Here is a 24,092-nt window from a genome sequence, read left to right on the forward strand (position 1 = left end):
CAGTAAAATTTCCTCTAAGTATAAGATGAAGCAGACCTTTGCAGAAGGTGGGGAAAGATAACATTAGGTTTTTTTTTTAATTCTGAACTGTCCATGGTGACCTTATGGGTACAAACCAGCTTAAAAGAAGTTTTACACATCCTTCTAAAACCAGAATTCTGTAGTGTTGGAAATGCTATCTACTTGGGTTAATCTGAAAGCAAAGGGATATTCTTGAGAAGTGGACAAAAAGCAGTTATTGCTTTATGAAAAATACCAGGTTGCTTTTTCCTCCACAGCACAGCAGGAGAGATGGATTGGCTGACTCAGGGATCAGGCGCTAAGCAACAAGCACTTCTCTCCAGTAAAACAGAAACACCCAATAAAACAGCTTCAGTTCAGGAGCTGCAGTGCTGCAAAGAGCCATTTTCCTCCCAGGTGGAACCATACAATCTCCCATACTGTGTGTTAGCAGCAGGCTCGAGGGGCCACCCCTGTGTAAGTGGGGCAGAGGAATGGGGCAGAGACTCCTGTAGAGTCAAAACCACTATTTGGAAAAAATCCCTCGTTCAGAAACAATGGAGCTCTTTGTCAAGCATTTTGATAAAATGGCACTCTGAAAAAGGCATATGTGCTCCATTAATTCAAATAACATTCCACCACTCAGTTAAGTTTTTTAGAATGCCAAATTGCATGACACATGCCAGCCAGTATCCTTGGTTAAATGCTTTCATAGTCCTGGTATCTCCCTTTCTCTTGTGCAGAAAGGAGAACACAGAAGAGCCAGTAGAGAAGTCAGGCCCTGGACCAAAGTTCTCCTGGATGTGACAATCCCCAGCATACTGCAGTGGTAACTCATGCTGAGTCCCCTCTGTGCAATACCTGACATAAACTTCTCTGCTACAACGTGCTGCACTTCATCTCTTCTTTATCAAAGTGGAATAACCAAGGGACTAAATCACTGATTCGACATTAATAAAATATAAAACCGTGCTACTGTGATTGTACCAGCTAAAGGTAATGTAGCTTACTGATGTACAAACAGTGCTAATATCTACAAAGGCAATGGTCCTCTATCAGGTAATAAAAGCAGGAAACAATCAGGAATGATTCTATGAAATAGATAACAGAAAAAAATACAGAATGGGGATGTGAAAGGAAATTAGGAAATGTTCTGAGCTGAGAGATTTATTAGTGTATAGATCTACATCTCTAGAGCATATAAAATTACATTTTCAGACCATTATATTCTGTGCAGTAAGGAATAAATCTAGACTGGCAGAGCTGGACTAGATGACCTTTACAGTAACTCTCGCATTTTTAAAGAATTCCCCAGCTTTGTCTTGGAAAGAAATTACGACACGCTATTTTTTCCTCTCATGGTCACAATGCAAAAGGAGGTAATAGAGAAAGTTTAAACAAAAATTTTCCACAAAAGACTCCCACTGTGCTTCATGATGCCCAAAAACCAATCTTACCTCATCTCTAGGGCATTTTGCTTTGCAGCAATAATTAACTCTGGATTTTAGAAATGATCAGAGAGTATATAGAATTAGATGTAAAATCTCCCATATTCAATACCTTCAAATTTCATTTGGACAACTACTTCCCCAATAAGAGCAAATTAATGGTATTAACTATTTCTTTCAAAGAGAAACAATGCAGATGGGAAAATATTCTCTAATCTGTGACAGGAATAATATACCTCAAGAACAATGCAGACATTATTCCATATAATTAAAAGAATTTAGCACTCCCTCCCAAGGAATCGAGGTGTTACTGTTTCACAAAATACATGCTTAAACAGAACTCAAATATAAAAGCTGCATATGCACATCTGCTCTCTTCAGTCTTGAGTTCAAAGGACTGAGAGTCTAGAACTAGGAAAACAGATGTGAGATTACTGAGGCACATTCCCGAGATGATTTTAGCTAAGCAGCAATGAAACAACAGAAACTATCCCTTAAATCTGAGTAAGTTGCTATACTCTCAGCTATTGCCAAAACACCTGTTTTGCTGTTCATCTCCAACTTTTCTGCCATGGGGGAGACAAGCCGTGCTGCAGGTTGGCCAAGAGTTCATCCAGTCTCCATCTCAGGAGGTGCTCAACACCCAGCTGGGCAAAACCCTGAGAAGCCTCGTCTGACCTCAGAGCTTGCCCTGCTTTGAGCCAAAGACCAGAGCACAGAACCTCTTGAGGTTGCTCCCAGACTGAATTATCCTATTATCCTATGCAGTTTATGCTGGTTTCTGAGGCATCTGGGTTTTGTTTTTTTGCAGCAATTCATTAGACGCCTTTCTCTTGTTGGCATCTTTCCTCCCCTCTGTCCAAAATTTTACCTGGAACTATGACAACTGGCTACCCATTCACCCAATTTATCACCTTTATCATTAGTAACAGGTCCCATCATTAGTAACAGGCAATTCATACCCTATTTGAATGTGGAATTTAATATAGATCTGAATAGGATTGTGTGAAAGAGATTAACTGTAATAGCAGAGGACTAGACCCAGAGGCCCCTCTATTCCTCTCTGTTGGTTGCACTAGTCTAAAAATAATATAAAGCCATCTTCCATTAGCAAGGAATTTATATGCTGTTTCTCTCTTGCTTTTTCTCTCAGAAATGTAGATTTATTTGGAACCAAATTTTTACCAAACTCAGATGGAATAGCAAAAATTACCTTTGACCACAACAGTTTAAAATGATTGGCTATGCCAATAATTTTCCAACTGTCACAAGAGAGGCATATTTTGCTTATTGGTTAACTGTTTTACTGTATTATTTGTTTTATATGCTACACAGTTCACTTATGACCTAGATGACATTTCTACACAGGTTTTAACAACATGAATACTATTTTTATCACTTATTTTGTCTGTTACATTTGTGAAGTGCTGCATTCAAATAAAAGGATACATACAATATTGTTTTGATGGTTTCTTTTGGGGGTGTAGAAGCTGGCCAAGTCCTGGAACCACTATTCCAATTTGAGAATGTGAGACATGCTGCTCTCCTGTCTGAATCAAATATACAAACCCACAAATATCCAACTGAAAGAAACCCCACGTGTGCCAATGTGTAGGCCTTCAATGCTGCCCATGGCCAATGTGGCTGTGGGACATGATGGTGTTATCCATTGCCTCATGAAGGCAATAGGTAAAAATTTCCTGTTATGTTTCTTTTCCTTATCCTTCTTTTCCCTTAATTTCTTCAGCATTGTTCTTTCTAAATGTCTCTCAGAGCAAAGGGCTGTCTATACCTGAACCATAGATTAGGCTGATGAGAAATGGATAGAAGCTTATGTTGCCTTCATAGCACAACAAAATTTTCTTCTCTGCATTGCATTAAATGAAACATTTTACTAGCACTTTTGCCTCTGAATAGACTTTGAGGCTTTTAAAATAACTTCAAATCAGATTATTCTATAACTTCATAAGCCTTTTCAGCTCAGATTCTACTGCAATGCAGTGAGTTCCTTCCATTTCCACACATGTGGACCTAGTTACCATCACAGCCTTATTTCCTCATTACATGCTCACTGATGGAAAAGGGAGCAAGGAGCTGAAGTCCTAGAACAAGACAAACAACCCCCTAAGGCTACAAAAACTAAGCTGAGATGTGACCAGTATAACCTAGAGACGAAAGATGTAAATGTGTTAAATGCTCCAGTCACCTCCAGAGAGGATATCCAGGTGTTTAGCTTTTACCAGCCAAGCTCTGCTGGAGCTTCATGAACATGAAGTACTTGAGGAGAAGCTCAGGCACCACAGCAGCTCAGAGCTGGACTCTTCTGCTGAGGTGCCCAGGAGCCTCCTCACAGTCCAGTCTGAGACAGCTGTCTTTGAGAAGTCTAGACATCATGAGAAATTACAGTTTTTTCACTTGTGAAATTTTAACAGCATATGTACTACTTTTGGTAAAGACTTGTATTTTCTGCCTTTACAGCAGAAGCTAAAGTGTGCACAATTATATTTAGACTGTAAAGGGCTAACCTGCAACAAAGCAGTGAAGAAATTATTTTTAAAATAATTTCTTACTGTGGTAATTAGAGACTGAAATTTTTCACAACTATTTCTAAAACTGGTCATTATGTTAATTTTATTTGTGGACAGGCACTTGAAATCCAGTGCATTTTCTTAGCTGGGAATATAAAAATGCCAATGTTTTTTAACTGGAACACAACTATAATTTTTTTACATTACATAATTCTTACATTTTCAAAAAAGAGTTTAAGGTTTCCTTTGCATATAATTAAAACACATAAGTCTGTAATCTATTTCCAGTTTCAGTATTATTTTAATACATATATTTAAATAGAGATGAAAAAACACAGCAAAGAAGTAATACTAATTCAAATATTAACAAAATTTATGGAGATTCTACTGGAAAATATTTTTTACTATGCACTTAGGTTAAACACTTTGATAACAACTGCTAGATTTTTATTCTATAACAATTACATGTCTAACTATAGACTATTGTGAAAACAGGGAGGAGAAAAGGAAAAAGAGAGCCTTGTTATTTAGTCCAGCTTGCCATAGTTGGACTCCAGACATTTTTAAGAAGAAAATTTTTAAGAAAAAAACCAACTCCATCTGTTGTAACAGTGCAATGACATTCAAAATTTCAGACACCTACCTAAAATCTGTGCAACTGATTTTTAATTTGTTCTCTACAAATTTTTTGTTTATTTACAAGTATCCATAACAAAAAAAAAAAACAAAAAACAAAACAAAAAAAAAACCAACAACAACAAAAAAAAAAACCAACCTGAACAGAAATTCTTTAAATACTGTGATATTTACAATTATAGGAAACTGCTAGTTTTTCAGCGGGATACTTTTGTTAGGGCTGTTTTTTTAGTAAATCATTCTGCACTATTAAATGTTTTTTAGATGCCATTTTTATAAAGAAGATTTTTGCGACAAGTTGATGGGTATCTTGCACATAAGTTTATTAGGAAACTGTATGCACATGTTCTGCACTTTTTAAAATGCTATCTCTTGGGTACTATGATTAAAGATTTTATAAATACATGCACATTTGATTCAAGAATTTTCATCAAAAATGATGCAATTTAAGCATCTTCACTTTTTACTCCCTTTCAGCCTTTCTGCAGAGAGGAACAGGAGAAGTAAGGGAAAATCAACCACTTAAGCAGAGTTAGACCTGAAGTTTTCAAAATCATGAGTTTTTTTGTGAATTCTTCTCTGTATTGACAACACCTAAATATATGCATTTTGAATTCAACTTTTAGAAAGCATTTTCCTGTATTTTTTCTGGAGGGGTCTGTAGGAGGCAAGAAACACCTGGAAATATGCATGATTTAAGTAGAAGCTCTTTTGGCTAAAAGTTACTGTCTCCTTTCCAATTTATATTATTAACTAAAGACCAACTTTTGCAATAGGTCCACAAACAAATCTTCACTTGGAAGTATTCTCAACAAGATCACTGTTGCAGCCAGGTGACCCTTGCCTGGCCAGGCTGATGCTGCCCCACCAGCTCTGCAGAGAAAACCCAAGGAGCTGACCTGGCACGGCCACCTTGGGAGGACTGGAGTGGGGAACAGCTCAGACTGAACCCTGCTCACACCCTGGTCCTTGCTGCCTCACTGGCAGAGTAGAAAGAAGTGTGCCTGGCTCTCTGTGGGTGCTCACTGCAGCAAATATTGCTGTTAATTATGTGATTAAGAGTCATCAGGCTGCATTTCAACCACATGGTCAGTTAGACATTGCTAAAGAGGGAAAAAAAGAAGTTTGCCAAACTTAGACCAACTTAATTCAATTTGCAGCACAACTCCAGCTGATAGCTTTTATTTTATTTCTCCCTTATTAAAACTAGAACTGGAATATTAAAGATAGTGCATGTGTAGATATCTACACATGCAAATTTAGCAAAATCCCAATGGTACAAAACCTTGATTTATCTCCTCAACCCATTACTAAGTGACCTGTTTCAGATGTATGAACTTCAAGTGCCACATTTTGCTACTAAACTTACCTTATTTTCAAATGCAAATAAAATAACGAAGAAAACTCCACTATTAATTAAACAATTTAAAACAGTCTGGTTATCACAGCATAGTGAGAAGCTGTTATTTTTCTGTCACTTTTCCTACAACAAGCGAGTCACTATGTAGTGGTAAGAACACATGAACAAATGAGCATACATGCACTGGAAAAGGCAGAGGAATAATGGGAGGCAGGAAGGGAGAAGAAACACGGTCAATAATATAAGTTTATCCGTGTAGGTTACAGCCTGTTGTATATAGCAGGGAGTTATGCAAGAAAAAGCAATCTCGCTTACTATCACAAACAATAGCCTGTAAGCTTTGCTTCACATTGCAATGCTGCTTCTGGGCTAAGGGAAAGTTGTATTGATCCAGTTACAAAATTATTATTAATATTAAGTTATTATTAAATGATTATTATTAACCTGACATTGAAATTATTATTAACCTGACATTGAACTTCTTGTGACCCATGACTCTATCTCCCTCCTAAATAACAAATTATTTTCCTTCAATTAAAAAAAAGCACAACACACCAAGAAAATTCCTTTACAGAAAACATAAGGAACTTGAGAAATTACAACAATATGTCAGAGTTTTCATCTCTTGTGCCCCAAAAGTTCAAGACAAAATGTGCTGTTTTCTACCTACAGAAATAGATCACATTGAACACCTGCTTGCAGATCAGATTAGCAACAGCTCGAACAGTTTGCCTCAGCTTAATAAAAATATTAACACTTTGTTGGTCTCTTTTACAATACTGAGGAAGAAAAACAGAATGCAAGAACAAAAACTTGTCTAAAAATCAACAAAACACTGAAAACAATTTCTAGGATGGGAAAAAAAAAAAACCAAAGCAGTGCAGAAAATTTATATATGAGGATTCAGAAACACCAGAAGAGGATACAAGAGATGCTTAGTTCACAGACACAACACAAGTTAGTTTTTGCTTTGCTATGGTATCAGCTATCACACTGGTTATGTTCAGTGGATACAAGCAAATCCTGTTCATTTTTCAAGACTGCAACTGAAATGTACCCTTGACCAGAGAGTTTTGATTGCAATGGCACATCAATAACACAAACAAAACTTTTGAAACCAGTGATTTTAAGCAAGTTTAGTATCCTGACAGTCAGAAAATGCTAGACTGCCACAATCTTGTGATCACTTTAGAATATAACAACTTGAATCTGCTGGCATTTCACAGAATAGCTTTTAGGAAATAATAAACAGGTACTTCTACATTACCATGGTAATTTTTTAACACCATCCACTTTGTTTACAGCACAAAAGATAATACCATTTCTGCTGTGGTAATTTAATTCAGCAGTGTAGTTTTTTGATCAAAGATTTTTCTTTTCTGTAGAGCCATACATAAAGGTAGCAGAAGGAGCTGAGGTCAGCATAATTGTAAAAGCTGCATTTCTGCAGAAAAGCTTCACAGTAAAAAGGTAATCAACCTGCTCACATCAACGGCTGCAAAATCCAAAAGGAAAGAGGCCTGGAATTGTAAAGGGAATTCATCACTAACTAGTGGGATGCATTTTAGTCCAAAATTATTTAACATTTATATCAATGGAGTCAAAAAAGAATGAAAGCTTCAGTGAATAAAGGTAAAACAGAATCAAAGACCAGTGAATGACACAAAACCTCACTGCTGAGTGAGCAGCATGGCTTTCACTCCAGAGAATTCAGTAAAATGGAAAAGAAAATAGAAGGAAAAAAAAAAAGAAATTAAACATGCATGATTTCTATTTCACAGAATACACACATTAAAAATATAATTTCAGAATAAGGAGACCCCACACCAGACCCCAGATTCCTGGAGCTTCAACACTCCTTTGTTATGGACTTGGGAATCATGGGGGACCAATTTGAGGGTCCAGAGTCCTTACTCTCACATATTTCATACTTAGGGTTGCATCAGAGACATGGATTATTCAGCAAGCATACCCAAGAAGTTACATGTTTCAAAATGACCAACTATATAAAAGTTATTGTATTTAAGAACAAAGAATGCAAGATAAAAGCTTTTAGATTGGGAATATCCATCCACAGATAAGTGATTTGAAATAATATCATTACAGAAAAATATAAAACTAAAACCAAGTAACAAACATACTCTCATTCCAGGGCTATGCTTAAAATCAGTAATCAGTCCTTTAAGCATTTAAATATATAAGTCGTGAAGGAGGAATGGTTATGCAACCTTTCCATGCAGCTCCTGGAAATTTATGTGCTCTGCTGGCATACATACTTTAGGAAAGATGCTTAAGATAGTTTAGGATTAGATATGAAGATTTGAAAGAATTTTGAGAATGAGGAAAGGATGTGAAAACCCAGTCTTTGAAGAAAAACCTAAGAAGCTCATTATAACTCTTGCAAGCAAGAGGAGTTTACAAAATTATTTGATTATAACCTGTAAAATCCTATATTGAGGGATAAATTTGGTTACAAAAGATGTTTAAATCCAGAGGATAATGGTACATTGAAAACTATGGTTGGACATAGAAGCCAGGTAAACACAGGCTAACAGATGAATACTCTTTACAACAAGAACAATGAGGGATGGGAGCTACTTAACAAGCCTGGTGGAGTGCTCTTTAGCACTGGGACCTTATGCAAACAATTGAGGCACTACAGGTTCAAATTCAACAAAAGCCATGTGGTAGAGGCTGCTCTTTACTTTAGGAAAATCTACTGGCTTGTGGTATACACAGCACAGAGGCACAGTATTCTCTCTTCCCCTGATATTGTAGCATGATGAAAACATTGACTTCTGAAAAAAAACCCACACCAAACCAAATAAAAACCTCCAGCTCTTTCACTACTATCAGGGTAGTTCTTTTACACTTGACTCATGCGTATCCGGAGGCTTCCATTTACAAATAATCTGAAATCTAGGTAGCTGCTGATTGTAAAAAGAAAATTGTAATAGGACAGCCACTCTTTTAGTGATCTTTAAGATGCAATTTGAGCATAAAGCAAGTTTTCACTGCCTGATTTGTTATCTATAGCTTAATAAAATTTTACTGCAAACAGATACGAGTTCCTTGTGTGCTATCTGTACTCCCCCATTCTTTGTCTGCTCACTGCACTGTTAATTTAAGATTGGAAGAAAAGTTCTGCCCAATTTATTACAAAACCTTTGACTCTGCTATGTGGCAAAAGATGTATGCACCAGAATACTTGGGTGACATTACCACTAAATAGAAACTCTGGAACTGCACGATAGCAGCCAGCTTCCAGAGGCAGCATCAGCAATATTCAGCTGCAGAGCGCTGTAAATGCTTTGTGAAGGGTCCTTTCCATTTCCCATTTCTTGGACAAATCAATAGTCCAAGATTCCTTTTTCTGTTTACTTCATGCATTTTGCTCCATAGCCAGTCAGAAGATCAATACTGATTTGTATTCTAAAGAATGGATAATCTTTATTTATTTTTATAAAGGAATAAGCTCCAACTAAACTTTCAAATAGATGCTGATGATTTAATGGCATTACAGAGAGAGATCCTTTAATGGAAATGATGCACAAGAAGGATTAGCTGATACTGGTGGAATTTGGGGTGGTAACATTTCAAGTTTTTTGTAGATGGATATCCAAAGTAAATGAAAAATGCTTGTTGTCAATTCTATGCTTTCTGCTGCTCATTAACTTCCAAACCAGAGCTTTGAGAATCACCAGTTCCTGTGTACATCATTAATTTTTGTACAGAATTTGGAAACTAGTCTTACTATGTGATAGAGGGAAGAAAAGGAAAAAAAAAGATGGTACCTTAAAATAAAATATTTTGTTACTGCATAGTGTCAGGAATTTATACTGAGAAACAAATGTCACTGAGAGATGAGTATTCTCTTGATACATGGAAAGTGCTATGAGGTGAATATCTTATCACATCTAAAATATGCTGTGATCTTATAATTCCATTTTTTGGATACACTTAAAACCAAGCAAGTTACTGCAATTTTCCTTTTGCATCCTATTCAGCAGAACCACTACCTTCACATTTATACCTGCATTCCTGAGGGCTGTATGTTAAAAACAGTTACATGCATTAGAGCTCCTCTTACCTCAAAGGAAAACAAACACCACCCACAAGCTTTCCTGCCATTATCAGGCCTTCCAAGTACCTGGAGTAAAGGGGTTGTCTGACAACACTTAGCATATTGCAGTGATAGAGATGCTGGGAAGAAGATTTCTAGCCAGTCAGGAAACTGCTGCTGCTTCCCTTTCCATCAGCAGCAAGTCAGTCAAGGGAGAGATACCACACTGCATTTCAAAAGTGCCATTTTCTAACACAGTAAATAAAACAATGCTGTCCATCCTTCATCTTAACAGCAAAATCAAGAATTCTAAAATATTTCTTTGAGACCTAGTTATTGCCTGAAGAATATAATCAGTGCAACAGCAGCAGTCGAGAGAAGGTTTGAACAACACTATTAAACCAAGACTGCCTCTTATCACAAGCACAGAGCAATGACTTTTGTTAATGCTACTTTTACTCACATGGTACAAAGCAGTTTCTGGTCCAGGTGTGCCCATGACTTCTTGTCTCAACGACTCCATTTGTAAACTAGGCAACAGTGAGTAATGACTTGGACTACTACTCTTGTCTCCCTTCTTTTTGGACTTTTTCCCAGTATCCTTTTTGCTATTCCTTTGAAACATGTAGTCTTCTTGACCTATTTTCTCATTGCTCATATAGCGAAGCAATGAATTTTCTGTTGAAAGGAAAGCAATGCAAAACGCCATGGTGAACTGTTACAGGCATGTAAAACCTGCTTCCAGAACATGCAATATTCTTCCCAAGATCTACTGCCAATTTTAACTCTTCGGGACTATTTCATTAGCAAAACCCATATGCTTCTTTGGTCCAGATATAATAAGAAAGCAAACTTTTGGTAGGGAAAATTCATGACTCTTACTGTTTTCTGGTATATTTTAAATAAAGGGAACAAAATATAAAAGAAGATGCACATCAATAAATTTTGTCTTGGAGCTTTAAAAAAATGAGCAATGATGGACTTATGATAATTTTTGAGGTTTTGCTACTTTTTTACCAGGAGTCATAATTAATACAAAGGTTAGTGGCACCACACATTTTAAAGTAATTTGCTCTGAACATTCATTGGAGATCATTCACCATATCATACACACTTTCCCTGAATACTCTTCCAGCATGCACCAATTTGTAGCTGACCCAGAAGCAATGACTGTCAATTTGGGAAACCTCAGAAGATTTCTTTTTCACAAAATTGTCTGTCTTTCCTTGCATTAATGTGAACTTCTAGTACACACTATCTCCTGTGGCAAGAGGTTCTTCAGCTTGAACATGAACTGCACCAGCTTATTTTCTTTTTATCCAGCATCTGACAGAGATATTTGATCTCTTTGCTCTTGTTTCAGATTAAACACTGACAAACCTATTTCCTTACTTCACTCCACACAAGCTTTTATAAACCTTTATTATGTCCTGCTTGAGTTCCCCAAACTGATAATAGCCAGTCTGTGTAACTGACCCCAGTTTATGAGTCAATTCAGGCATCTGATTAATTTTTGTTGTCTCCTAAACCTTCTTGAATTCAACTGTATTTTTCTTAAGAGATTAAGAAACTGGAATTGCACACACAGCATGAGCAACAGCTGACATAGCAGCATAAGAATGCTTCTAAATTTGGTCTTGTATTCTTTTCCTAATAATTCCTAAGTGTTTCCTTTTTTGATCCCTACTGAATATTTAGTTAACATTTTTGCAGAAATAGCTATCATTACTATAACATCTTGTTCCTGGCTGATAACAGCAATCTCAGTCTTTTGTACGTGGAGTTATGCATCCAAGCCTCATAACCCAGAAGAATCTTATCCTCTTTGATTTTGAAGTAAATCTCATTCTGCTCTAGAATGTTTTCCAACCAACTTTGTCAATCCTAAAATAGACTCTGCAAAAAGTTAAGCATATATAATAAAGAAAATACCAAAACAGGTTCACAAACATATATAGCTAAGCAAGCAGCAAAATTATATTGAAATATATAGCTTAAATCAAGATAAAACCCATAATGCCTTGCATAAGATGTGTGTTCAGATTACTTACCTCTCCTAGTATCTCTTTTAATTTTATTGGGGTCTTCATAATCTCCCACCCAGTTATATTCTACTGGCATAGAAATAGGCCTCAGCTTCCCTGGAAACAGAGGAAAAAATTGAGATCATGCACCATAAGGTAGCATTAACCCAAGGTTCTTTAGAAGAAAGAACAAATTATGTGCTAAGCTGCTATTCTGCAGGGTTGCTTATGAAAGAGGATCCAGCGTTGCCTCTGAACAAGAGGTCAAGGCAGGAGTTCTGTTTTATTTAACAGAAAAGAAGCAGCTAAGTATTTAATGGATTTTTTTTTTAAGTTTAGAAAATAAATCCAGTGCCCTACCAAATCATCAGTGGAGTGACGTCTGACACTGACAAATGCATTCAAATTACTTCAGTTTTCACTGAGCAGCAGCTATTTCTTATTCTGGAAGCCCCTGGCACACACATGGGAGAACTGTTTTAAAGCACATGGGAATTGTTGATAACAGAAACTTGTGCATGTCACTGAAGTACCTTCACAAATAGCATATTTGCTGGTGGGCTTGCAAGATCCATCAGTGACTAAGTGAGAAAGGGAGTAGCAAACCTCTACATGTAATTTCTTTTGTAGCATTTCATCCACAGAAAGCAATGTACATTATTATTGCTAAATTCACTTTGACTTCAGACAGCAATAAAAAGAATAGCTGAAGACTATCCTATCTTTTAAATTTTGATTGGAAGATGCTGAATTGATTTTAAAAAATGCTGTAAACTATGATTTCTGTTCAAGAATTGCACATATATAGCTGAAAATCAGTGTTCTATGGAACTTAGTGGGGCCACTTAGAGTGGTCTGAATTCTTTATCAAGTCAAATAGTGCATTGAAACAAAGCGTAGGTAAATAATGTATTGAAACAAAACAGAGAAGCAAAGCACATGGCATATTATCTGACAGACTGAAAACAAAATGTTCTCCCAACAAGATCAGCCCTTGCTCTTTTTAAATCAATCTACCAGTCACAAATCCAAAAAGCAAGTAAATAGTTTGATTTTAAAAGCAGCAAAGCTTAAAGTAAAAACTTCAAAAGTCCTGTAAATTATTTTAGTAGAAAAATCCCTACATAGAAGTCTTAGTCCACATTTTTGAGGTTAAATCCATGATACACTGAAAAAAAGACATGCTTATAATGAAAACAAATATTCAAACTTGTCAATTTCCCTGCTGAAGTACTGCATCCATGGAAAACACACCAACACCATGCAGGCAGCATAATGGTAAAACTTTTTATCATCTTAAAAAAAAAAAAAAAAAAAAAAAAAAGTTGTATGTTCTGTTCAGACCACAGGATCAGGTCACAAATACTTCACGACTCAGGAAAATCACATATATTTTAAACTTTTCTCTTATCATTCATTTTACTATTTGGGGACACATATTGAAGTCTGATTGAAGCTGGTGAGATTTAGTGCACAGAGTCATTTCCTGAGCGGGGATGTATGTTTACTTGATCAGGAACAGCTCTCAACAGTTTCTTCTTCTCGACAATAAAACCTTCTTTTCTTTGTGAGGCTAAACACACAGTATCTTATTAATAGGAACTGCACACTTAATAAAATAGAAAAGCTACAAAATTGATTGCTAAAATCTGATTGCAAATTTTCTGCAAAACTTTCAGCTGTTCAAAGTACCCGCTTTTATATCTGGCATTAAAACTACAATAATCAAATTTGTTTCTTTCCTTAAACTCAAGTTTCATTTGCTTGTTTCCTCTCCTAACAACCTTGTTTTTACACCCCTATGGATTCCCTAATCTCTTTTCCATTGGAAGGACGCTCAGGAAAATTTTAATCTTGCATGTGAATGGAAGCTTTCCAAGGCCAATTAGCAGCAACTACGGAAGACCTCAAAGCCAGTAAGAGCATGAAAGAGAAATATCTTTGTTACCATTGTTAAAAAAAGTCAAAAGATTACAATAAAGAAATTACAGAGGGCCTTATTAACCTTTCATGCAGGAGAACTGAGAAAATTTTTGTAAAGAAGTTGACACATCACAAAATTAATGTTAAGTACATGTTGAAAATAATTATTTCTCTAGAGCTGGAAACTCTCTTTGACCTTCTTTAATGGGTGACCCTAAGCCAGAAGAGTGTTATTGTCGTTTTCCAGATTGCTGTGAAACCCTAAGGTCATATCTACCCGCAAACTTTATGTTAACAAATGCCATGTGGGAAACTTTAGAATTTAATGCAGAAATGGTAATATTTTTAGAAAATACACTTAAATGAAAATGGACCTGACAATTCATTAAAAATGGACTTGAATTCATTAAAAAAAGGGAGATCAAAAGTAAAAGACTGTAAAACAAATGCGTTAAATAATGACTGGTTTTCAGTGGAGTCTTTGATCCATGTCTTTATGAATCTTTCTGCTCACAGAAAAAAAAGGCTAAAAAAGCTATCCTATAACAAAATAATGGATTCAGCAGTCCTTGAAGAAGAAATTTGTTCTTTACTCTCAACCACCAGTATTAAAATTTAATGTCTGGAACAGTGAGTACATCTCTGTTAATGGAACTGACTGCAGCCACCAACTGTAATATTTGAAATACTGGAATAATAAAATTGATATATACATTTTCAAAACTTAGCACTTACTTTGCACAGAATGGGCATGGTTAGAAAACACTTGAAAACACTTTGAAATCAAAAGGATACTGAAGATTTTTCGGCAGGATGGTGTACTTGTGTAGAAAGAGTGCATTTTGTGAAAATGCAACCTTTCATGTTGTGCAAGGACATTGCTCCAGGTCCTGAGGATACTTTATACAGGTCAAGTTCAATTTATATCAAGGTTCCCAGGTGATTTTGGGGCTTGGCTGCATAATGTATTAAATCTATGCTTCTTCAAAATTTACATCTATTTTCTTCACAAAGGGATATGATGATAGGATTGTTACAATGACTCTAACATATAGCTTGTGCTCACTTTTAAAGTTGAAGTAACACAGCAAGTAGGTTGAAAAAATACTCAAATGTGTGCTCAGCTAATGCTATTGCAGTCAAAATACCTTTTTTAAACATGAGATTTCCTCTTAATTTTCTTCTATAGCCGAAAAACTCTATGTCTGTACAATTTTATACTTGGCAACAGAAAACCAGTTCTCCCAGTCCAAAGCTAAACAAGTTACCATACAAGGTTAAAGGAAGAGTTCCATCAGTTTCTAGGGTAAAATAAGCAGGAGTACAAGGGTTTGAGCATTAGAGCTCTTACCTGATATTTACAGAATTTACAGAAATTGTTCCTGAATTCTCATCCTAAACAAGCAAAAATCCAAGATGTGGACGTAGCATGAGTACACATGCATGTTTACATGCAAAATTGCTTCTTAAACAACCTATGCTCTCAAATAATGAGGAACTGCTATATGTAAAAAGCCATCACTTGCAATATAGGAAGTTACAGGAGGTTAATACAGTATTACCAAAAAAAGACCACTGTCATCAGTCATACTTCAATTCTGGGACTAAAGAAAAATTATAGAGTTTTAGAGAGCAGTGCAGCATGAAAGCAGCATGTCATCTCTTGGTAAATCTGAAGGAGTTTGATTGTTATTATACCTAAGAAAAATTTTCCAGAACTGAATTCCAAAGCTTATTCAAGTCTTACCCTTAGAAAGAGAGAAAATTTCCATTCTGTATTTTTAGTAAAAAATATGAGCTTCTGCTATATGCTTTTTTCAGTAAAATGATACTGAAACATAGACTGGAAAACTAAGCTGATAGCAAAATATATATTCAGAAAACCCATCAATTTTAAACTGGACTTACCTATCATAGTAAGTATATTTCTTTCCTATAACAGAACAAGCTCTTAGGCTGAAATTAGACTAAAGTAGTATTGAATTATCAGCAAAATCAATGGCCACCAGAAATATTTTCATGGTTAAAAACAAAAGCAGATGCATGAAAATCCTAAAATCAACAAACTGTGATTATCTTTATGAGATCAATGCTGTACCATATGTCGGTGTGCTCTCTCTCCTTCCAGGACCACTTGTTCTTCCTTTCTCATATTCATAGCAGTACAAAACTGCATCTTCTTCAACCACATTAAAGCGTTTCCGATATTCTTGGTCCAGAAATGAGTTTGGAGATTCAGATCCTGTATGAACCGGTTTCCCCACTATATGTCTGCCAACATCGTCACAGGGGAGATTACCCTTTTCATCCCTTTAGTAAAAAAAAAAAAGTTTTTAATATATTGAGATAAGACACTGATTTTTTTAATACTGTGAATATTGCAATAAATATGGGCCTATGTCAATATTTCATGCACTGAAACAGATGAAATCCACCCCACATCAGGATCACACAGCATATATGCATATGTATGCATTTATATGCCAGTTACCTCACACATTTCTGTTTGCTCAGTTTTTTACTGATTTATCCATCTCACTGATTTCTCTTGAAAAAGCATTATAGAAATAAAATTGATGTGCAGTTATTCTTTTCATTTTTCTTGTTTTTTTCTGGAATCTACCTAGCACTTTGGGATTTAGGGCAGAGGAGTAATGTTGGCCTTACATTTTTGGCCTTACATTGGATACTTTTAAGACATGGCAACATGGCAAGCATCAGCAAACTCAATCTGGTTCCTTATACTTCATCCCAGATCAAGAAGAACCAGGCACAGAAGACACACAAACACCTGACATAGTTTTGCACAATCATTTCAGGACTAGAAGCTGTATAGCTACATCCATGCAGTTTCACACACAGTGTGCAGCACCTGCTTACCAGCTGCTACCCCAGGACAGTGCTAACTTTGCACTTTGTGTCAGTCCCCCATGATCTTTTTGCTCTCCTCCACTCCTGCCCCACTCTTTTAAAATGGAAATTACTCAAAGGCATCAAATGAGAGCAAGCAGTGCTGGGTTAGGAGTCCTTTCTTGCACTAGATGAACCAGAACTCAACTAGTAAATGTGCTGCTACAACTGCCTGGAGATGGCTAAAGAAGACTTGATCAGACAGCCATTTCTGATCAGCAAAATAAAGGTAGTCAAGAGAGAAGTAGGTATTCAAGAGGTAATCAAGAGATTAACTGGGCCATATGCTCTTGTTGGGGTCCTTCAGCCCCTGTGAACTCCCACGTGAGTTCCAAGCTGGCCAGCATGCTGACCCCTGCTTCACCTGGCACCTTGAGACTCCATCTGAGGACCAAGCAAAGCCTCCTCATGGCACCCAGGCAGCCATGAAGGATGAGAAAAGGCCGTCCTGCCTTGGTGTGACAGTGCAGCATCCCAAACCCCCACTGATCTCACACTCACTTTGGCAAGCTGCTTTCCCAGAGCAGGCATGGTGTTGGCTTACTGAGGGAGGCTGGTGCAGCCCCAGCAGGGCTGTGGGCTCTCCTCCAGTCACAGAGAGCCCTTCTGTGCTGACAGAGCTGGGGATCCCAGCAGGTAACACGACGGAGACTGACATAAACCAGCCAGATGCTAATTGATGCTGCCACCACCATCAGGGGCTGGCCCAAGGAAGGCAGAGCCGCCTGACCTACAGGGATCTTTACTGCAAGCATGGAGTTAATACAGAGCCATCAGGCAAACACCCTTTGTCACAGCCCTCTAGAGATGAGGGCTCCAGTTCCCATCCCCAAAGGTTCTTGATAAATGTGAGCAGGCACTAACACACAACCAGCACATGCAAAGTGTTCGTCCCTTTTTGTCATGCCATCCATGAGAGGATATGTCAGCAGCTGTAGTGTCTGTGGGTATCATCACCAAAGCTTTGAGTTTTACAATTTACATCAAAATATCAAGTCTTTTTCTCTATTCCAGTAACAAGAGGAGGCTTGATTTGTTTGCTTTTCTTCCTTTGGAATGGCAACAACAAACTGAGAAACAGATGTTGAGCAGTTTGATAATACCCAAAATACACATATGATTTAATATAGTTAATCATGAAAACCTGATGAAATGCTCAAAGAAATTATTCAGAATCACTGCACCCTATGTGACAGGTGAAATCAAGAACAGTCTATTTGGATTAAACTGATGAAAAAATTCAAATGTACCAAGCCTAATCTCTCTACAAGATTACAGCTTGTACTAATATGTACTATAAGATTTAATCTGAATTGGTCCAAACTACTGCATTATCATGATTTAAGAGATGTTATTAAAAATAATCAAAATTCATTTGGAAGTTCTCAATTTCTAGAGCAGAACTCAAAAACTGAAGAGTAGTGAATGTTTAGCAAAAATACTTTAAAAATGAGGATGCACTTCTTATCAAATAAAAATACTCTTGTGATGGTAAACATAATCAGTTTCAGGAGCACTAGGTTTTTACCATCTGACTACTGCATTCAAAGAGAAACACACCTAAGACTACTCTTTGGTTGGGTTTTTCTTCCTCACAGCTTTTTTTTATGTTAATGGATTAGAATTAAATACTTGGTTCTCTTCTGTAAATTTTCTGAAAACCATGTCCTTAAAATATTTGTGTGAGCATAACAAAGAATTGTTATCAGGGAGGTAAAATATGTATTAGATTACTGTGCACAATTCAAGTGTCACGACTAAGAATGTTCTCATTTAATTTAAAGAAAAAAATATAGTTACAGTAAACTAGAGTTCAACTTAGTTCAACTGGGTTATACATGCCACGTTTGAAATAATTTTTTTTTCTCTGAGAAATAGAAACCAAGCCAGGTACAGATGAGGCAAGGATAAGGAAGGAACATGGGACACAGCTTAAAGCTTCACAAAAGGCTTCTAACATCCTCATGAAGTCAAAATCATACTTGTGCCCTGCAGGGTTTTTCATATCTCTGAAGAATAAGAATTTATCATAGAATCTCAACTTCTCCCCAGTAGGCAATTTAACTTGCCATATACCTAATTCTTGGGCAAGGCCCTTGAAAGTCCTGTCAGTATCAGGTCATACATCTTATTAACTGGCTAGAGGAGTTGCTGATAACAAAGTGTAAGAAAAACTCAGCTACAAGAAAATCAGGTACAAGAAACAACGTGCTGCCCTTATAATCTTCCCAAGAAAGGTAACTAAAAGAAAAGCAAGAATTAATTGAAAAATACATTAACTGGATATATGATAACCTCTGCCTAAGATTATGGAAGCTTTAGGAATTCTGATTCCTCTTAAATACAAACCTAAACCTCTGGGCAGCCACTTTTTGTAGGCCACAATTCCCTCAGAGTTTCAGGAATACAACATCTGAGTACATTATAGAAATATACGGAATAATTTGTGGTTGTGTAAAGGTAGGCTAATGAATTTGCAAGGATAATCTGCTGCTCTTCTGGCTCAGCAAGTCCAGAGACCTAGGAGAAAAAGAAAATGCCTGTTCCAGGTGGCAGGTCAGAGTATCAGCTATACTGACAGGGAACAGCATGGTCACTGCACTCTGGCAGAGTGGCCACACTAAAACACAAACCTGAAATTTTTCTAATACTGGAAAAAGAAAATGCTATGGCAGGACTAAACAGTGCTATTGTTGGAGTTCAAAAGTTTCTTGCATTTAACTCAGACTGCCCTGCTGCAATTATGATTATTGGGCAAGGGGACAAATATGAGCTCCTTTTCTAGTTACAGATTCAGGGTTTCAGGTAACCTTTGCTCTTCTGAATGAGAATGAGACTGTTGCAGTCAATTGTGTATCCCATATTTGAGATAACAGGGTACTGAACCTTCTTTTCTGAAGGCTACTGTCCATTTTGCAGACAAGATACTGATTCAGAATATTCTGGGTCTGATTCAACACATCTACCCTTAATAACCACTTTACCTGCAAAATACAGTATTAATACAGTATTATCTACAGGAAAGACTAATAAATAGGTATGAACAGAATGGTCAGTTACTTCACAAACATTTTTATAACAAATTGTAGTGTGATATGGTCTTTTTTACCTTGGAACATAAGGTTCTGTTGGAGGAGGGGGTATGTAGAGATCCTGAAGGGCAGAGCTGTCTCTTTTTGTAGGCGTGCTGATAGTGCTGGATGGAGTAGCAACACTGCTTGTAGGGCTTCTAGGAATAAGAGGCTGGTTCAAAAGAGAGAGAGAAATAATCAGGATTATCTTTATATATTACACATTTTTATTCGTAAAAGCCAAAACCAGAATATAGTTCAGAAAGCTAAAGAAACAGCAGTTCTAATGTCCTGTATGCTTTTAAACTCACTAAAAAAACACTCATGCTACGAGGACAGATCTACAAATGGACATGTATTGTGCTTATAAAATTGTATCCTCTGATTGCATCTTTTTCCTTTTAGCATAGCAAGTTTATTGCCAATTCCCATAAAATTAGTTATCATTAGAGCTACTGGTGAAATCTTAATGAGTAAATAACATACAGAATCCAGTTAATTCCTTAAATAAACTAACATTGTAAAGAAAAAGTCTAGTGTTTACAGCAAAAGGTGCATAAGTAGGCATTAAATTGAATGTCAAGTCCTTCCATCTGCTCTACAGCTTAAGAATTAACTGTAAAAGCTTCAGCTTATGCCTGCAGATGCTGTTAAATCAGGTACTGCATCCTCAGAGCACATACACCATGAGAGAATCAACTGGAGGTTATTATTATTCTTCATTCCCCTGGGCACACTCCTTACAAAGTAACATTTACTCACAGGTAAATAAACTGCACCCTCCCTGCAAAACAATCATGCATTCTAGCTATCATTCCAGTCCAGATAGGATCCTTCCTCTTAATCACATTTTTCACAAGATTTTCACAAGATTTTCTAAGTCTCTACACAGATGCAGAGAAATCAAATGAGAAGAAAACTTTGATTGTTTTAGTCTACTTAATAACATGGCTGTCTAAAAACAAAAGCCTTGTGTGGCTTGGTTTGTGTGACAGCTAAACTCAGGCAGAAGAAAAAGAAAGAGCAGAACAGCAATTACAAGAGTATCTTCATACACCCAAAAAAGAATCTAATATTAAAATATATGGAGTTTTGCTTCAAAAGAGTTTTTTCTCCTCCATCTTTTTGGAAGTTTACTCCTTGAAGAAAGAAGTGGTAGGATTGAAGAGAGTTCACTATACCTACAATTTCTGACCTTAGTAACTACCTAAAGACAAACATTTCACATAGTATTGATGGCAGAGAAGCTCTAAATGTGGACTGAATGAGTGCATAGAAAGATCCTTCTCTCAGCACTATTACCAATACTTTATGACAGACCAAAAGGGTATTTCTGTGTAGAATAAGTTCTCATTTTCTAGATATTAATCTTGACACTAGCAGAAAACCCCAAGAGTTTAAAGCAGGATCATTGCCAGAATGTTGGCCTTTCATCAGCTGGTGATAAGCGATACAAATCTATGCCTGTCAAGCCAAGGCCCCACCACTGTGTTACTTTTTTACAATCTCTATGTACGAACAATGAACATCACTTAGGAAACCTCATCCTGCCTCATTTTTGGAACAGAACTGTGTTAGGTGCTAAGTAGCCCATACATAATAAAATGCATGCTTAAAATTTGCTTGTTAAAACTTTGCAAGTCCACCTTTAGAGCAACAGCTATAAACTGACAAAAGTTTTTTGGTTTTGAATGTTCAAAATCTGTCTCCTATAAACAGTGATACTGCTTAACTCTTCCATTGCTCATTAGAGTTAATGTGAGTATCCTAGAGCCAGGCCAAAGAAAGAGTGCCAGTATTTACAGGAAGAAAGGGAGAAAGACACACACAAAAAACCAGACAGGTAAAAGACTTTACAACCACTAAAAACAAGACAAGTCTGCAAAAATAAGAATAAAATTGGCGGCAAAAACAGGTCAAAAAACCCCAAAACAACCCAAAACACCCTAAACACCCCCCCCCCCCCCCCACTTTCAGAGAAACAAAAGTCTTATACTTTACATTTTTATCTGTGACATTGTAGCCATAGATGTTTTTGAACCACTAATACAACAGTGTTTGTTACCTTTCTGATACTCTGCATTTCTATAACAGGAACACTTTGTGGCTTGCTGAGTAGCCTGTTGAATTAATTTTTATTGTAAGCCAAGAGGATTTTGTGACCTAGATCCTGTTTACACTTGTTAAGCCCAAGCTGTTTGCTCATGGCTCATACCAGCAGAAGCACTGAGATGAAGACAAACTGTGTAGATGGGTTTGCTCTTCTCCATTTAGAGGAAGAAGACAAGCCTTTATTTTACCTACATGAAAAGGGAGCTAAGAGGAGAGGGGGACTTGGAGACTGGAATTGTGGCAGTCAACATGAGCTTTTGGTTTATCTTACATAGGGAAAATAATGCTCAAGCATAAAAGTGTTCTGGACTTAAAAGAGTTTGATGTGCCTCTGGTCATCCTGACAAGCTGCTGGAGGGCTAGAGGACACAGGGAAAGAGTTTCCCTATATAAATTCTAATGATATTGCCCTAACTTCTGGAAAAAAAAAAAGCTGAAGTCTGAGGAATCTGGTATAACACACAGCCCTGACATACAAGTCAGTTTGTCCTCCAGGCAATTTGCTGGTTGATCCCGGAAATCAGTTTGGGTTTGGACATCTTTGACAAATGCGTATTTTGGTTCATCTTTCAGCACAGGAAGGTGGTTGAAACAGTGAGGGCAACAGGAAGAAATGGTATTCAGTCTAACACAGAAAGCCACAAGCTATCCAACTTACTGAAGGCCGGAGGTTCCCTGTCAGAGGTGAAGACACAGTGCAATTGTGGACACTCTGAATGACTGTGGTACCTCACCGGGCAGCAAAGTGAATTCAGCATCCCAGGGCACCTGGAGCTCCCAACGGGACAGAAATCATAATCCGGTCCAATCCCTGTGGAGGTACAATCCTGTAGGATTGTCCCAAAACACACTAGGATGTCTCATATATTTTCCAAATTTCTTTTGCATTGACAAACTCAACTCTCTGCTTATTTCCAAAGAAAGCAAAACCTTGTCCAACTAGCAAAAAGGGGAAATCCTAATTTAAAAATAGGTCACCTATTTTTAAAAAAAGAACCCCAGTATTTCTCATGACTACACCAGTAAATTAGTTGCTTACTAAGAATTTTTACATGGTAAAAACATTTAAATGGTCTTTCCTGGTAGTAGCTCAACACACCGAGAGCCTTGCTGTAACTACCACCTTGTGCTGTAGAAGTTCAGCTTTCATTTTTACGTACAGAATGAAAAAGTCTTCAGATCCCTCTGGTTGAAAAGAAAGCCTTCAGAACATGGCCTAGATGTATGGTACATCTACATAGCATTTTGCATTGAAATTTAGAGACCTCAGGTGTTCAAGTCAATCTGGTCACATGCAAGCAACCAGCTCACGTAGCTCTCTGCTTCAATGGCAGCCACTCAGAGGAACACATGCAGGCACCTTGGACACAAAACCACATGCAACTGCAGTCAAGTATTTCCCAATAGGATGCCTTGGGGATCAGTGGTATCACTGATTTAATTCTCTTCCAAAGAGTAGAGATTCTCCTGCTGCAGTTCCTTCTGGCAGGCTGGCCAGGGCAAGTGGGATTGCTGAAACAGCAATAAAACTAAAACATTTTCAGGTCTAAAGAGTTGAATACTTGGCCCATGGGAAAAGCCTGACAGAGAAAGTTTGGAAGTTACATATTAAAACTGGAACAACCTAAAAAATATGTCCCACAAATGACCCTGCATCAATCTTAATCCACAATGACAGATACAAAATCTGTAATTCAATATATTTTGGAGTACTATTTCTCAAACATTTTGAATGCACCACCCCTTCCTCAGGTTCATTAGTCTTTACAGAGCCTTCTCTAAACTGTTGCTTGGCTGCAGAACAGGAAACCAATCGTCTTTACTCACAGCAGCTGGGAAAAAGGAAATCCCTGGCAGCACTGACTGACAGCACACAAGTCCCCTCTCTTCAGTAGCTGTTCTGTCCCTGGTTGGCTCTGCCCTGTGGTTCCTACCTCCCTCTTGCTAACAGGACCCATTGCTGCTTTTTGCACCCCTGGTCCTGAACAAACTGAGAAGGTGTCCCAGTGAGTCAGAA

At 37.2% G+C, this 24,092-nt stretch overlaps 1 protein-coding gene across 8 annotated transcripts in view; it reads right to left on the minus strand.

The window, feature by feature from the left end:
* CNKSR2 (connector enhancer of kinase suppressor of Ras 2) overlaps positions 1 to 24,092 on the minus strand; it is a 205,459-nt gene that overhangs the window by 63,123 nt on the left and 118,244 nt on the right. For all 8 annotated transcript variants that reach the window (XM_068179895.1, XM_068179894.1, XM_068179892.1 and 5 more), the window contains 4 exons: positions 20,002 to 20,135; positions 16,081 to 16,292; positions 12,087 to 12,176; positions 10,499 to 10,713 (listed from right to left, as the gene is read on the minus strand). In XM_068179895.1, coding sequence (XP_068035996.1) covers positions 10,499 to 10,713; positions 12,087 to 12,176; positions 16,081 to 16,292; positions 20,002 to 20,135 — 651 coding nt within the window. The remainder of the gene's footprint in view (positions 1 to 10,498; positions 10,714 to 12,086; positions 12,177 to 16,080; positions 16,293 to 20,001; positions 20,136 to 24,092) is intronic.

The sequence above is a fragment of the Anomalospiza imberbis genome, chromosome 2 (assembly GCF_031753505.1).
Source record: "Anomalospiza imberbis isolate Cuckoo-Finch-1a 21T00152 chromosome 2, ASM3175350v1, whole genome shotgun sequence".
NCBI lineage: Eukaryota > Metazoa > Chordata > Aves > Passeriformes > Viduidae > Anomalospiza > Anomalospiza imberbis.